This window comes from Acomys minous, assembly GCF_964271855.1.
Source record: "Acomys minous genome assembly, chromosome: 8".
Taxonomy (NCBI): Eukaryota; Metazoa; Chordata; class Mammalia; order Rodentia; family Muridae; genus Acomys; species Acomys minous.
Window position 1 is genome coordinate 105833688 of NC_140489.1, and position 15137 is coordinate 105848824.

The 15137-nt window shown below is 47.7% G+C and overlaps 1 protein-coding gene across 1 annotated transcript in view; it reads right to left on the reverse strand.

Annotated features, from left to right (window-relative positions):
- Positions 1–15137, reverse strand: part of CAPN13 (calpain 13) — an 82079-nt gene that overhangs the window by 13091 nt on the left and 53851 nt on the right. Inside the window, exons 12-19 of the mRNA XM_084793657.1 lie at positions 11885–11896; positions 9495–9697; positions 8657–8693; positions 8207–8263; positions 5135–5192; positions 4990–5039; positions 3355–3423; positions 554–629 (exon numbers count right to left, since the gene is read on the reverse strand). Of these exons, the coding sequence (XP_084649783.1) occupies positions 554–629; positions 3355–3423; positions 4990–5039; positions 5135–5192; positions 8207–8263; positions 8657–8693; positions 9495–9697; positions 11885–11896 (562 nt within the window). The remainder of the gene's footprint in view (positions 1–553; positions 630–3354; positions 3424–4989; positions 5040–5134; positions 5193–8206; positions 8264–8656; positions 8694–9494; positions 9698–11884; positions 11897–15137) is intronic.

The following is a 15137-nucleotide window of genomic DNA, read 5'->3' on the forward strand; positions in this document are numbered from 1 at the left end:
CTATTGTTATCCCAGGACACAAAGCTTGTGCCTACTTGAAGCCATCACACGCCATTTGGTTTAGTTTAGCCTTGCACCTTCTGTGAAGAGAGAAGTGCGGTTCCTCAGCCTGCTCGTGGGTATTTAACCCCGACAAACCAGACAGTGAGCTAGAAGCTTCTGGAAGACCAGCTTCATTCCTTGTAAGTTAACAGTCATGTACGTCTCCCTCCCTCTCCCTCTCCCTCCCTCTCCCTCTTTCTCCCTTCATCTCTCTTTCTCCCTCCCTCTCTCCCCCTTCTCTCCCCATCAATCAGAGCTGTGTTAGAGAGAAAAGTGACTGTGGAAGTTGACAGGTGCAGGACTGCTCAGGCTGTGCACAGGGAGAGCTCGGATCTGAGTCTGTGGTGCTGGAAGCCCATCAAAGTCAATGTAGGTAGGGGAGGGCACATAAGCTAGAGGTCTCTTCTCTTCCATATGCCCAGGCTGACTGTGCCAACTTTGCTTATGGCATGCTGGGAAGATGGTCCCCACACATGCCCCATGGTCCTCGTTCATCCAGGCTCCATGTTACCTGTGCTCTCTACGACTTTCCATAAGTCTGAGTTCAGGAGGACTCCTGGGCTCCTCTGGATGTTCTGAAAAACATGCTGATGGGGGAAAAGAAACAAAAAGCCTGTGAGGACCTAGAGGATGTGGATAGAAGATATCCCATAAGTCTATTCTCCACCCCACAGAGGAGGCTTTACTAAAGTGTACAAAGAGCCGGCTTATAGAGGGGTAGGGAGGGAAGGGTCATGTGGGCATGGCCGCACCCCTAAGTCCATCAGTCTGGTCACAACTGGACCAGTCTCCTTTCCTCTCCTCTGTCTAGACACGTGGGGCATTTGGCTGCCTTTGGGGAAAGCACAAGGACTCTGTAGAGCAGCGGTTCTCAACCTTCCTAACGCTAAGATCCTTTAATACAGTTCTTCATGCTGTGGTGATGTCTAACCATAAACTTACTTTCATTGCTACTTCATAGCTGTAATTTTGCCATTGTTATGCATTGTAAAGTAAATCTTTTTTGGAGATAGAGGTTTGCCAAAGGACTTTTGATCTTCAGGCTGAGAGCCACTGCTCCAAAGGGTTTGTGTTTAGTAGTAGTTAAGAGTACAGACTTAGCTGGGTGTGGTGGCCCATCTTTTTAATCCCCTCACTCTGGGAGGCAGAGGCAGGTGGATTGCTGTGAGCTCAAGGTCAGCCTTTTCTACCAAGTGAATCCAGGACAGCCAAGGCTACACAGAGAGACTGGTCTCAAACAACAACAACAACAACAACAACAACAACAACAAAGTACAGGCTTAATGGATGATCTGCCTGGACTTAAGTTCCAACTCAACTATTGACCAGCTGTGTAACTAACCTTCATCGAGTTACTCTGTCTTTCCAGGGCTCAGTTTCCTCACCTACAATACAGGCCTGGTAAAAAGAAGGCAACGAACAAACATCTATAAAGTACAAATCCATAAGGTGCTTATCACTCACTACCACCTACATGTGCATGCTCATATATGAATCCCTTCACTTGTATATTAGTGAGTGCTGTATAGAAAATACCAGAAGCAGGTTAGAGCTGTGTCCCTACCCAAGCATGTCTGCAGAAGGCAATGACCATAGCAGCAGCAGCCACTATTGTACCACTCTTGGATTTATCAGAGACCTTTCCTCTCTGCCTAATGCTCATTGTAATCCTGACCCAACACATACTTCCTAGATGAGGAAACTGACCCTCTAGCAGGTGAGTCTTGGATTAAGCAGGCAGCATCTCAGGGCCGAACACAGAGTGCCTGACTGCCATGTATACACAGATGCCTCACAGGAGATTTTTCCCTGTCAAAATCTCAAATCCCAGGTATGCAAGGTAAGGCCAACTGTGGGGTGGGGTGAGGGTAGGGGTTGGGGGCGGGGCAATAGCTGTAGTCTGAGGGCCTCCTCTTGACCTTATTTGGTTTCTGGTAGGTTTGAAGGTAAACAGCAAGTGCTTTTCACTATAGAATCTCATTCATTTAGTAGCTCATTAGCTAGGTGAGTTATTGAGTGGTTCTGAGTGCTGCTGTGTCACACACACCTTGGAGGTCTCTAAGGGGAAGATGAACAGGAGGAAGAGGATCCAGCAATAGAAGGGTAGGAGGAGCCTGTCAACCAATCTAGTGTCTAGTGAGAAGTCAAATGGCCCCCTGTCAGGGACCAGGCGATGCATCTTGGCATAGCCACACAGGGGTACTTGATTCACCCTTTCAGAATGTTCAGAGGCTATGACATGATTAACCATATGATATATTGGTGCTATTTATTTTTTAAAAGCAGCTTGTATACATGTATATATTTATATGATTGACTGATTGCCTTATTTAATTATGCACTCATTTATTTATTTGACATACTCTATGTAGCTAAGGCTGGCTTTAAGCTCTGATCTTGTGCCTCTACTCCCTGAGTGCTGGAATTACAGATGTGTGTCATCATGGCTGGCTGGGTTATACTTTTATTTAGTTTGTATAAATATTCCTATTATAAGACACATTCTGGGGTATATTAACTGGGTCTTAACACTTTCCCTTTGGCAAAATCATGTTTTCTTTTTTGAATTTATTATTTTTTTCTCATCCATGTTTTCTTTTGTCAATAGGCATCACTTTTAGAATAAGGAAAAGTTCCTTCTAACTACACAACATTAAGGCAGACAGTGTGGCTTACCCTACAGGTGTCTGCTAAGAGGCAAGGAGTCAGAAGAGACAGTGATCAGGTCATAGGGACTGGCAAGAAAGACGTGGCAAGGAAGGCATATCTGGAGTTGCCTGAATTCTTAGGATGGATGTGTAATGGCCAGGCTTGGGGTATGGGAGGGAAAGAGGAAGGCACAGCGTTTGTAGGGGACAGTGAGGCATCTTAGAGTTGGGTTTCAGAGGAAGGAGTATAAGTCAAAATGGCCTCTTCTGGACTTAAAAATAGAGGCTGAACTAAGGGGGTTTTGTGCGCTGCTTTCAGACTTTGTCCTGAGGACAATGGGGAGCCATACCCAGGCCACAGGCCAACCACATCTGTTCTGGTAGATCCTCCCATGGGGATAGGCATTGGGATAGAAAGAGATTGGTTCAGACCAAGGAGTGTTTCTATAGATATCATGGCAGTTCCAGATGCTGTCCATGGTAGCCTCTTTCTCCAGTCTCCTACAAACATTCCTCATCCTGCCCCTCAGGCAGGGTCACCCTCAGGGGACAGGGTGATGCTTCCCACCCACCCTTTCATACCCCAATGTGGGACACTCAGAAAGCATTTGCTCAGCCGGGTTAAACAAGAGTGTTAGGCGTGTCATGGAGAACGTGACCATACCTGGAAGTGGCTAAGGCGACTCCATAGTCTGGCAAACTCTCTCTGATCCAAGCGCCCGTTCACCTTCAGCTGGAGGACGAGTTAAGGGCTAAACAGTCCAGAGGGCAGCGGGCAAGGGGAGCTGTTTGTCCCACTAACAAAGCCAGAACAGCTTTATCCTTCAGCTGGTAATCCAGGGCCATGTTGGCCCCATGCCAGCTGCCTCCCACTCTACCTGAAGGTGATGTGGTTCAGATTTGTTTTCACAAAAGAAAATGTGTGGTTAGAAGGAAGGACCCCTGAGAAAGGTGCCGAGTTTGGTTATATCTAGCCGAAGAGAAGGAGCACCCCCAAACCCCGGCCCCAACATGGCATTTACCAATTGGGCTGGGTTCTCTAGCAGGTGAGGGGAGGGAGGAACATTCACGGGCCTTACAATTGCAGAAGCAATGTGGATAGGTAAATGTGCCATGCCTGAGCCGTGTGTGGATCTGGAATGTGTATTAATGCCTCCCCAGCCACACCTTATGATAGGCAGCTAATGCAGGAAAAAAAATTAATCGAACTCTGAGAGCTAGCATGCTACCTTAGCATTTAACTTTAGGGGAGACTCTATTTGCAGTCTCCCAGTACAATGCGTGTGTGTGGAGGGAGTGGCGGGGGAGTCTTTTCTACCCTTTTCCACTTGTCCCCCAGCTGAGTGCCCTGGCCACAGGGCTGCAAGGACCATTTGGATTCTTCTGCATCTCCGAGTGACTCCAGACCACAGCCAGCCGAGACAGGGCTGATTTATGACTCCATCAGGAAGCCTTCTTGTTCTACAATGACTGGCTTCGCATTCACAATCGAGCCTTGTTAACAGTGTGAGAGAGGGGGTGATCTGTCTCTCTCTGGGGACAGCCACAGCCTGGGGAGGGGGTGCCAGGCTTGGGATCCATTCTGCATGGACAGTGTCTCTCCTGCCTAAAGACGGAGAGGTCGGATAGAGAAGAGGGTGTTAGGATGAGAGGTTCCTGGTCCTGCATCTTATGGCCATAGAACTGGGATAGCCACTGAACTGACTCGAGACCGGCGTCTATAGGTACAAAAGCACCATGTGAGCCACAAGGGATGCCACCCCTGTGCACTGCAGACCAACAAGGTTTAGGAGTTTTTGGTGGTTATCTTTTTAATTTGAGGGCTTTGTGAATGAGAAATCCAAGCAATGTGGAAAGACTTCGCCAGTGTTGAAGGAGAGCTCTAATTGGAGGAGATAGGGTAGGCCAAGGTTACAGCATAGTCCTTGAAAGCTAAAACTTCTGTTTCAAATCTATGCATAACTTCCAACTAGCTGTATAATCTGGGCAAAAATACTTAACCTTTGTGACCCCCCCCCCACCCATGTCTTCCATTGTTCAACAGGATAATAGCTGTTGCATCACCAGGGCTGTTGCAAGCATTTCAAATGTACTTCCTTAGAGTTAAATTTGGTTAGTAGTGACTATTGCTATGGGTGCTGTGATGAGCTGGATTCTGGAGTGAGTTGGTAGACAAGTCACAGTATCCATGTGCTGGTCTGTAATGAGGATCCCAGGGAAGCCCACAGGGGAGTTGGGTTCCTAGGGTTGTGGCGGGGGTGGGGGGGCGGGAGCAGGGGAGAATGACTGTAAAGGATACATCCATTAGAGCCACGATGCTTTGACACTGGTCCAAAGAGAAAGTGTCCCCTGGAGACCCAGAGGAAGGAGAAGGACTGAAGGACCATCAAGGGTGGCAACATGGGGGATAAGGCCAGAACCAACAGGCCTCTGAGCTGACATACCTGTCGGGAACTCCTGGTTGAGAAGCCTCTGAAGTTGAGTGGCATCAATGTCCAGTCCCTGGTCCAAAACATGGTAAAGATGGGTTGTGGGATGGGACTCAGGAACCAAGAAACACATCCACCCAGATCTGTAGTAGCTCTCTGACTCCCAAGCCCTTCCTTTCCATAGCATGTCTACCTGTTCTTTGTCCTGGGCCTGTCCTGGGTTCTGCCATGGATAACTCTGTCCTTGAATAGCCATCATAATGGTTGGTCCTGATACTGGGCTCCTGGTGTGGGCTCCCTCATACTGCTTCCCTCCGCCCTATTACTGGCCAGAACACATCTTTCCATCTCCCCTTATCACTATGACTGGCACTGGGGGCGGGGGGCATCCTCAGGAGGACCATCACAGGAGGAACAGTGCAGCCATTTAGGCATCTTTGCACTTCCAAAGAGACTGTGTGATATGTGATGACATAGTTTATGCATGCGTGTGATGACAGGAGCTAAAGCTACTCATCGTCTACACTGCTAGATGCTACCGTCTAGGAGCACATGACTTTTTCTGCCAGATATTGTGGCAAAAAGGAAGATGTCATGGTTTCCCTTAGGGAGTTGGCACTGGAGTGAGGTTTTTCAGTGGGTGGATTTGGAGAGTGGCAGTTCAAGGCTCAGAATTCAGGTTCCTCCCAGAGACCTTCTGAGAAGAACCCCTTACAGATAACAGCCTCCTTACACTGCCCCCCCTTTGCCCTCCTAACACTGGCAGTGCCACTTTGCTCTGAAAGGAAGAACAGCCCCATATCCCATCCTTGTAAGGCCCCACAGTAGTGAGAAGCACAGACTCTAAGCTGCCAGTGTCTGATTGGTCCTCAGGTCCTCCTTCTAACCTCTCCATAGTTTAGGGATATCAGAAAAGTTGGCTTAGCTGGGCAGTGGTAGTTCACGCCTTTAGTCCCAGCACTTGGGAGGCAGAGGCAGATGGATCTCTGTGAGTTCAAGCACAGCCTGGTCTACAGAGCAGGTTCCAGGACAGCCAAGGCTATACAAAGAAACTCTGACTTGGGGAAAAAAAGTTGGCTTTGTGTGCCTACCATCAATCAAGTTTTTCTTCAAAAGTATCTTGACCCCTTATAGACGCTTACATGCCCTTCTAAGAAGGGACCAACCTTCATCTGGACAGAGCATGGAGTGCATCTATATCCTGCTCCATGTTGCCCAGCTAGGGCACATGTGGACCCAGACTCCACACCCTGTCACCCACCAGAAGCATTTATGGAATATATAGCAGGTTTGGCAATGGTGGTGGCTCAGACAAGTTCCCCAAGAATTGCACATAGGAACTGTGGGATACTCAAAGGCTGGGGATGTCATATTTCCAAAGCTTAGTGGGGTGTTGGTACTTGGGGGGAAAAGTCCTAGGAGTTTAGAAAATGCTTGTCAATTGAATTCATAAAGGATGGTGGTTAGATTTGCTCTGTCTAATCCTGGAGCCCCAATGCATCATTTTTTTCTGACTGACTAGCAGGCCTGGTTATGCCATCTGCACCACCATGACTAATAAAAGCAACCTAGTGGTAATGCATGCTGATAAATGACTGTGCTAATAAAGGTAGTTAAAACCAATGTGAGAGATCAGAAGAGAGGATGCAGTGAGGGCAGAAGAAATGCTTTGCTTAAGAATTTCTTGGGAGGCCACAACCACTGGGTGTGGTTTGCAGGCTGTACAGGATGGTGCCAGGGGTGCCTTGTTCTAGGATGCCTGCCTAAGAGTGACCTCTGCTCACTGCTGCATCTATGTCTTATTGTAATTCTAACCAATGTCCAATATCAGCTAACAGTCACTTTATTGGGAGCCAAACATTTGCCTGTCGCTTGGCAAAGCCCTGATTAAGGAGTCTGTACCCTCCTATCATATGACAAATTATATTTTTATTTTAGAAGTACAGGTGCATGGACCGATGTGAAAATGTACCACCTGCCCCAAAGAAGCTTGGTCTCAGGCATTCTAATCAGGTCCTGGCCACCTCAGAGCAGCTAACCCAGGCTTGGGCATCTGCTCCTGGGGAGCTAGTCTGTCTTAATTCAATCTGACAGAAATGATTGAGCACCTCCTCTGGGCCAAGGACAGTGATCGGTGTTTGGGGACAAGCAATGCATATGAAGTTGTCTCTGCCTTTGGGAACCTACAGACAGGGGGCAATGGTCTTCTGGGTCAGCTTTGTTTCATTGAGAGCCAGCCTGAATCCTGGGCAAGTGCTGACGGGCTTCAGGGATGCTCTTTTCAACACCCACCCCTCACTCCAGCACACTCTTTATCTCCCCCCCCCCCCGCACCCCGTTTGTGTCTGGGTCCAACCCGTGTCTGGGATACCACCATGTTATTAGCCCTCTGAGTACAGAGGCGGGGCTGGCTGGCATCATTCCTTCCTCAGCCTCTGCTTGGCCCACAGTACACAAAATCATCTATATCACTTTGCGCTTCCCACACCAACACGGTTATTAATGGTAAAAGGCCCATCCCACGGAACCATTGGCAGCTCTTTTATCCTGAGGAGTCAAGGAGTTCTTTATAACAGTTTATTAAACCATTAGGAAGGCCCCGTGTGCACATAGGTGGCTTGGCAGGAAGAGAGCTTGTTGGGGCTTTCTGAAGCTGGCCAGCTCCAGGGAGGAACAATGCCAAGTTTGGGGTTGGGGGAGGGGGATGGACGAGCCAGAGAAAGAAAGATTTCTGCCAACTGCTTGTCTAAAGGCTTAAGCCACAGTATATCCCTTACACACAGCCCATAATTATCCTCTGCCTTCCTAAGCTCTATGTTCCAATGGGAGTCCACCCACATTGGGACATCACTTGTCTTCAGAACTTGGCAAGAACATCATTTGGGAATGGTCCAGGGATAGAAAGGCTAATATGATCAAGCCCCTTTTGCTCCATGCATTCTGGTAAGCGACTGAAACTCTCTCTCTCTCTCTCTCTCTCTCTCTCTCTCTCTCTCTCTCTCTCTCTCTCTCTCTCTCTCTCTTTCTCTCTCCATGCATTTTCTCCCTCTCCTGATAGGTGAGGTCTATGGGCGTTAAATAGCATACCTGATCCATAGATCTGTAGAGAACGCTTTTTAGCGATCCGTTTTCTGAAAGACTTCTCTGGATCAAAGGGAAAACAGTTACGTTAAATTTCTGGGAAAGACGCCATTCATCTGGTAAAGGTTTGTTTTAGCAAGCCCTGGCCTAACTGAGGGATACAGTCAGCCTACCTGAATCTAAGACACGGCTTCCCCTGGTAGTTGCAGGGGCAAGGTGAAGGAAATCAAGCTTTAAGGGGGATTTGAAAACTAAAGTTTGTTAGAAGGAAGATACTTGGGTCCAGTCTAGTCTTGGAGGGCTGGTCTCCTCTTCTGCCTCACCTCTCAGAGCTACCACTAGCCCATCCTATTGTCTCTGCTTTTCCTGGCCAATAGCAAGACCAAGAAGGAGAAAGAAGCTCTTGGGAGATGTGATGTAACTAACAAAGATAGAAAACAAGATCTGCACACCTACCTTGAGGGCTCTGAGGTTGGAACTGTTGCTTGGATTCCTAGAAAACCAGGGAACAGTGTGACACAAATGACCTACAGCATATTTCCAGGAGTCTACCTGTGGAGAGTACCCAGTGATACCTAATAGCTCTGGCAAGGGTGAGTAGAAGGCAGCCATGGCAGTAGCCACACAATGATCAGATGTTCCTTTGGATGGGCATGGTCTGGTTTCCTAGCCACTGGCTTCTTCACACTGGGATGCACATGGATGCTAACTTTTACTTCCAGGATGCAGATAACCTTTCATTCACGTTCTATCTCGAATTGGCAGTGATGGCCCTTACATATTCACTGTGGAGACCTCTGTGACTATAGTAACTCTTGCCTCAGGCTCAGGAGGAACAGGACTTGTTGACCCATGGCTTAACATTCAAGAGTCTGTCTTTCAGGTCAGCCTGTCTTCCTGGTCTACCCTGTACATATGACTAACAAGCCTCAGGCTCTGTCATGCCCCCTGCATCTTTCCAGGCTCTTTCACCCCACATGGATTGGATTGTCTCCTCACCGAAGTTATTAACTTCTATTTACCTTCAGGGACCTGCAGAAGTCTGAGAAGCCTTTCCCAGTCCCTCTGGCCAGAATCAGTCCCTCCACATCATCCTCAAATGTGGTTTTACGTTGCTGTTGTGGTCAAGTTATTGGCTCATGGACTTTCCCGGTCCCCATTGTAGTGCCCATCTCAAGAGCAAGACTCATATTGTGCCCCTTTCACACTAGGTGCTGCATATAACGCACAGAGCACTGCTCACAAAGGCACACTGAAGTAGACTACGGCACTCAGGATCCCAGTGCTTCTGTACCTGTCCTTGTCTGGCATTTTGAGGAATATTCGGAGCAGGAACTCAACTTCTTTTCGGTGGGCTGAGGGAACTACTACATAGGTCCCAGGGCTTAGGTGGAAGGACTTTGTGAAGTTGCACTTGGACACATAGTCTATGCCCTGGGCAGCATTCCTAAATGGGGAGAAGAAGGCGGGCGGCAGTCTTTCCCGGAACTTCTGGAACTAGAAGAAACAAGATTGTTGTGAGAAAGTACTTTCTACACAAGAAACCTGACCACTAGGAGAGGCCACTGCCTGCTAGACCCTTCTCTGGTCACTGGAACACCATTCCAAGCCCCCACCTGCCACCAAAGGAGACAGTGCTGACTCAGATTCAAAATTAACAAACCAAACCAACCCCCAAACAATAGCATTTTATCTACCAGGTATGTCTCACCTGTTGCCCATGCACCACGTGTTCCAGGATAGCTATGGATGTGGCCCAACATAGTTGTAGATGACAGAATCCTGTTGCCACGTCAAAAGGTTGGACATGGCAGATTCTAGATGCTACAGTATATGCACAAAAATCTGACAGGGAGTTTTATCTCCCTAATTTAATAGCATCCTGGGGTTCTGGTTTTCTCTCTTATTTTTGTGTGAACGAGACATGGGAATAGCGACATTGTTCCAGTGTTGAGTTTCTCCTGGGGCTCCCACTGCTATGTCTCCTCTAAACTTTTAATCACATGCTCTGGGCTGCCACAGGACTGCAGGGTTGAATTTTCTTCTCCCCCTCTCTTTCATCTCTCCAGCAAGAGCCCCAGGACTCCTTCTCATTGGAAAATAATGGGTCTCAATCATTTTTCCTTTTATTTTAAATTTTCTTACAGATAAAACAATAAATATAACACAATTCCTATTACCAGATGTCACATGCATATTATATAGTAAAAACCCCTTACTAAACAAATTCTCTTACCGCATGTGAGCATGGCGATTCCATTTAGAATGCTTATACAGCATGAAACAGTTATTGATAGGCTCTGCCTTGGGGGAAGAAGAGGAATGGGGTAGTTTCTATCAGGGCACAGCGACGAGGCTAGGCAGGGGATAGGCCAACGTCCAAGTGTATAGCAGAGGCCAGGTTTTGCCCTTATGGGCTTGGAGGACCTGCTTTACTTAGGTGCTTTTGATAGAAGCAATGAATGATGGGGCAGGATCTTTTCCAAAAGAGCAGCTCTGCCCTCTGGCACTGGGGATGTGAGCGGACTTCCTCCGGCCTTACTTGCCTGTTGCTCCCCACCCCCGTCACACTTTTTGGGGCCCTGTTCAGAGTAGACTTGCTCAGGGGCAGTGAAAAGTGGGACGCAGGAGTGAAAGGAGACCTAGTCCAGTCCACAGAGCAGCCTGTGCCAGGTAGCTACACAGCTGGCCCTATTATTCTTGTGGGGGGGGGGTGTTGGGGGGGAGTTGTGTCCTTTTCTGGTTTAAGTCCCCACTGTGTTGTGTTCTCCAGCTCAGAGAACTGGAACCCTGGTCCATTCCATTCATTTAAGAGCTTCCCTCAGAGCCCTTCTAGGTGGTCTCTGACAGCTGGGGTACCTGGGGCCCAGGCAGATTCTAAGCCCTAGCTCTGGGGATGAGCCATGGCTAAGGGACTGTGCTTCCAACTTTCTGTCTGAGTCTCCTTGCTCTTGGGAGGTGTTACCCTAGACACTGTCTGCTTCTTAGGGCCTTGTAACAGCCTTGGGGTGGGACGCTGTTACCATCTGCCGGCTATGGCTACATCCTGTCCCTCTCTCATACACTGGACCTTCCTCTTGGCAGCAGAGGAAGAGTTTACAGTCATGGCAAGGGCTGTGCCTGTGAGGTCAGGCCCTCTGAACTCCACTGTCCCTTCCCATCCTTTCTTATAGCCTTCAGACTGCTTTTTTTTTAAATCAATACTTGATCAGGCCATGTTATTGAATTTAAAACAGTTATCCATTTGCTTTTGAGAAGAGGTAGAAGGTATGCCTTGAAGCCATATGATGCCTCTAAGCATCAGCTTGTGGTAGATTTGGGGACTGATTCAAGAATCCCAAGGTCCTCCCTAGATACGCCTAACCTATGCCCTCATCTTAAACGCACAGGAGCCAGCTGGACCAAGCTTCCCTACGAGGACCAAATGCTTCAGGATGCTTTCACAGTTGCAGCTCCTCTTGGATGTTAAAGAGAAAGTCACTATGGGGTCCAGCCACATACCAAAATGACAAATCATATCCCAGTTTGTTGACTTGTTCAGGGATGCTAGTCTGACTGCTTATTGAAGATACAGCAAGAGTAAACTTGTAGACTTAGGGCATGTGGATAGGTTTAATAGTTCGAAGAAGTATAACAGTTTACCAAGGGACAGCATCAGAGGTGTGGGAAGTCAGTGAGCCATACCTGGGAGTCTACCTGTGGAAGAGACAAAAAGAGGCTTCATTCAGGAAGCCAGACACAAGAGAAAGACCACTGTCTCTCCCATGCTAGCTCAGGACCCACACTATTTCTTGTGTGGCCAGCCTGTCTGGCACACGGGGTATGAGTTGGGAATGGGGAAAGATGCTTCATTTGTTGTGGAGAATTGCAGAAAAGGAAACCTATACTGTTGTAAGGCACAGCAAAGAGAGGGAAATTGAAGGAAGAAGATAGCTGAGAGGGGGCAGCATCCCCTTCATGTCAGAGCAAGATGGGGTTATTTTTCATAGCCATAATGGTAACACAGGAGAAACAGGGAGGACACTGATGTAATCTCAGTCAAGGGCAGATTTCCCAAAGTCAAGGACAGATACCTGGATATGGAGAGCACCAATGAGAAGACAGCTTCTTTGATCTCCTTAGACAATTTTAAACATGGTAGGGGTTTGTTGTGTGGTTACTCCCCCCCCCCCTTGTAAGGAATGTATGCGTCCCATTCTTTCTTTCTGGTGAAAGGAAGCCCCAAAGGACACAGTTTCATGCTTATGCCCCTCCGCAAGCTTCAGAGTCTATCTGGTGTGACACGCAGGCTATTCATCACAGTTCTTTGAACAGATGTTCCTGTCCTACTCCATGTGTGTGAAAATGGAGGTGAGGTAGGCAAGAAATAGAGCAGGGGACAGGGCAAGCTGTGTTGCTTCCTTTGCAACTAAGCCACGCCCCACTAAGCACAGCTCTTCCTAGTTAGCCTGGGTTCAGATCCCGTGCACCATGAGCTGGGGTTCTACACAGCTGACGAACCACTTGCTGGGTGTGATCAGACATTTTAGCCATGGCTACTGGGAGTGAGGCGTTAAACCCAGGCCTGTGGGAGCACCTTTGGGGAATGACAACGGAATAACATGAACTCTTGTCCCTTTTCTTGGTCCTGGCTTTTTCCTGCCTGGTCACACACCAGTGGTATCTGGTTGATGTAAGACAGAACTGTGAACCAAGAGTGGCAGGGGAGTCACAGACTCACACTAAGCTTGGAGCCTCATTTCAGCTGCATCAGCATTATAATAATAACCATCCAGCCCTAGGGACTCCCATAAGCCTGGATGCTGGCGAACTCATTGTTTATTTCTGGCCGGAATACAAAAACAGCCAAAGCATCTTTTTTATTTTTTAAAGATTAAAAAGATTGCTTGTGTATACGAGTGTTTGCCAGCACAGGTGGGTATGCACCAAGTGCATGCTCAGTGCCCAAGAAGGAAGAATGTGTTGAAAACTCTGGAACTAAAGTTACAGACAGTTGTAAGCTACTATGTGAGTACGAGCAACCCACCCTGGGTCCTCTAAACTCTTAACCATTGAGCAGTCTTTCCAGTGCCCAAGCATCTTTTGACAAGATCTAGACTGGTCATTAGCATCTCATTCAAGGACCAATGAGATCTCGGGAAGCCCGAGGAAGCCTCTGGTCTGAGTGCACTTTTGGTAGTGACAGCTGAGAAATAATGCATCTCTATACAAAGGGAAGGGGGGCTTGGAGATATGTTAAAAATAGAGTTGAACAGAAGCTCAGTATAACTCCTGAACCATAAGCATGTTTGTCCATTGCCTGTGGTGGGGTCATCTAGAAAATGAAACCCAAAAGGTAGGTGGGGGCTGCACAAGATGGTCAGTTAGATATGACCCTACTGGCCAGTTAGACTGGCCTGTGCGGCTACTTCTGGACCCAAAGACTTGGTGTAAACAATGCTTACTTGTTCCTTCCTCTTTTGTTTATTTAATAGTAGACTGTGGGCACAGGCAGGGGTGTGTCTATGGTGCAGTGCTGGAATGGAGGCAAAGGGGACACTGAAGTGGAAACACTTAGGTCACAAATCCAAGCCCTGGGGATGGGGTATTGGGCTTCTTTCGCTATTACAATTGAAGCCTGCATGCTTCTTCCCACCAAAGCAGAGGCAGATGCCAAATGGCAGTTTAAATAACAACTGTCTGTTATTGCACCCTTAGAAGATGTCCCTTGATAGTCCTGGCAGGCCTGAGACAACTTAAAAGTACTGTGTTGAGTCCCAACAATCTCTTTTGTATGAGCTTTGGCTCTTGAATAATTAAGCAAAAAGAGGTAGGAATAGGTAAGGGTCTTGAGCTATGTTAGAAAAGTAGAGCCCAATAGCCACCCCCTGCCGCCTTTCAGAGCCAGGGTCCTTGCTTCTGTTGCTGTTCTGGGTACCAGGAGAAATGCAAGTGTGTAAGCCCTACTGAGAACCCTGGGCCCGGCCTACAGGCACTGACATCAAACTCCGCAGATGTTGTTGGAAAGATGATGAGATGATGGAAAGATGGTTCTTTTTTCTTTTTAAGCTTTGGATTTCCTATCCATAAAAGTGGGTATATCCATAGTTTTGAGACACTAAATGAGAACGTGCTTGTGACTCTGCAGTGCCACATCCATGAAGCCTTGTCACTAGCAAGGGCCCCAGCTGGGAGCAGGACAGATCTCCATGAGCAGAGGCCATAAATGGACTGAGAACCTCGTCTTTGAAAGTTGCTTTGCTTCTGAGCAACCAAAGTTGTTCAGGGACACTAAGCCCATCTCTAGCTTAGTGTGTCAACAGAGGTCTGAGCTCCATGACAGGTGTGTCTGATGCCGGGTCTCAGCTTCACCATTAACTCAGGCATGACATTTCATGTCTCTGTGCACTAGTCTCTTCAACTCTCATGTGAGAAGATGGGACCACTTATCTCACAGGACGTCATGGCTTTATTTGTGCAATGAGGCTATGGGATCGATGACCTGAGAGTCACTCACTCTACCCTTGGGATGCATTGAATTTTGGGGGAGAAGATAGAGCAGAACCATTAGATTTTCTTTGTAACTTTTTTTTTTCTTTTAAATTGTGTTTTCTAAAAGTGAGTTCCTTAGCTAACTGTCTCATGGTGTGTCTGTGTGCTGGCATTTGGGAGAGTGAGGGAGCAGGTTGGGAGTGTGGTAGAGGAAAGAGTCTGCGCTGAAGAGAAAACTTGGTTTGGGATGAGTATCTGAATTACATGACAACCCCTGAGCTGTGCCTGGGCTTTGATCTAGAGTAGAAACACTAAACATAAGAGGAAAAAGGATTCACCTATTGGACTTAGGAGTGCGTGTGTGTGTGTGTGTGTGTGTGTGTGTGTGTGTGTGTGTGTGTGTGTGTGTGTGTTAAGCTCTTCAAATTTTAACCAATGAATGTCAAAAACAACATAAGTAGGCAGC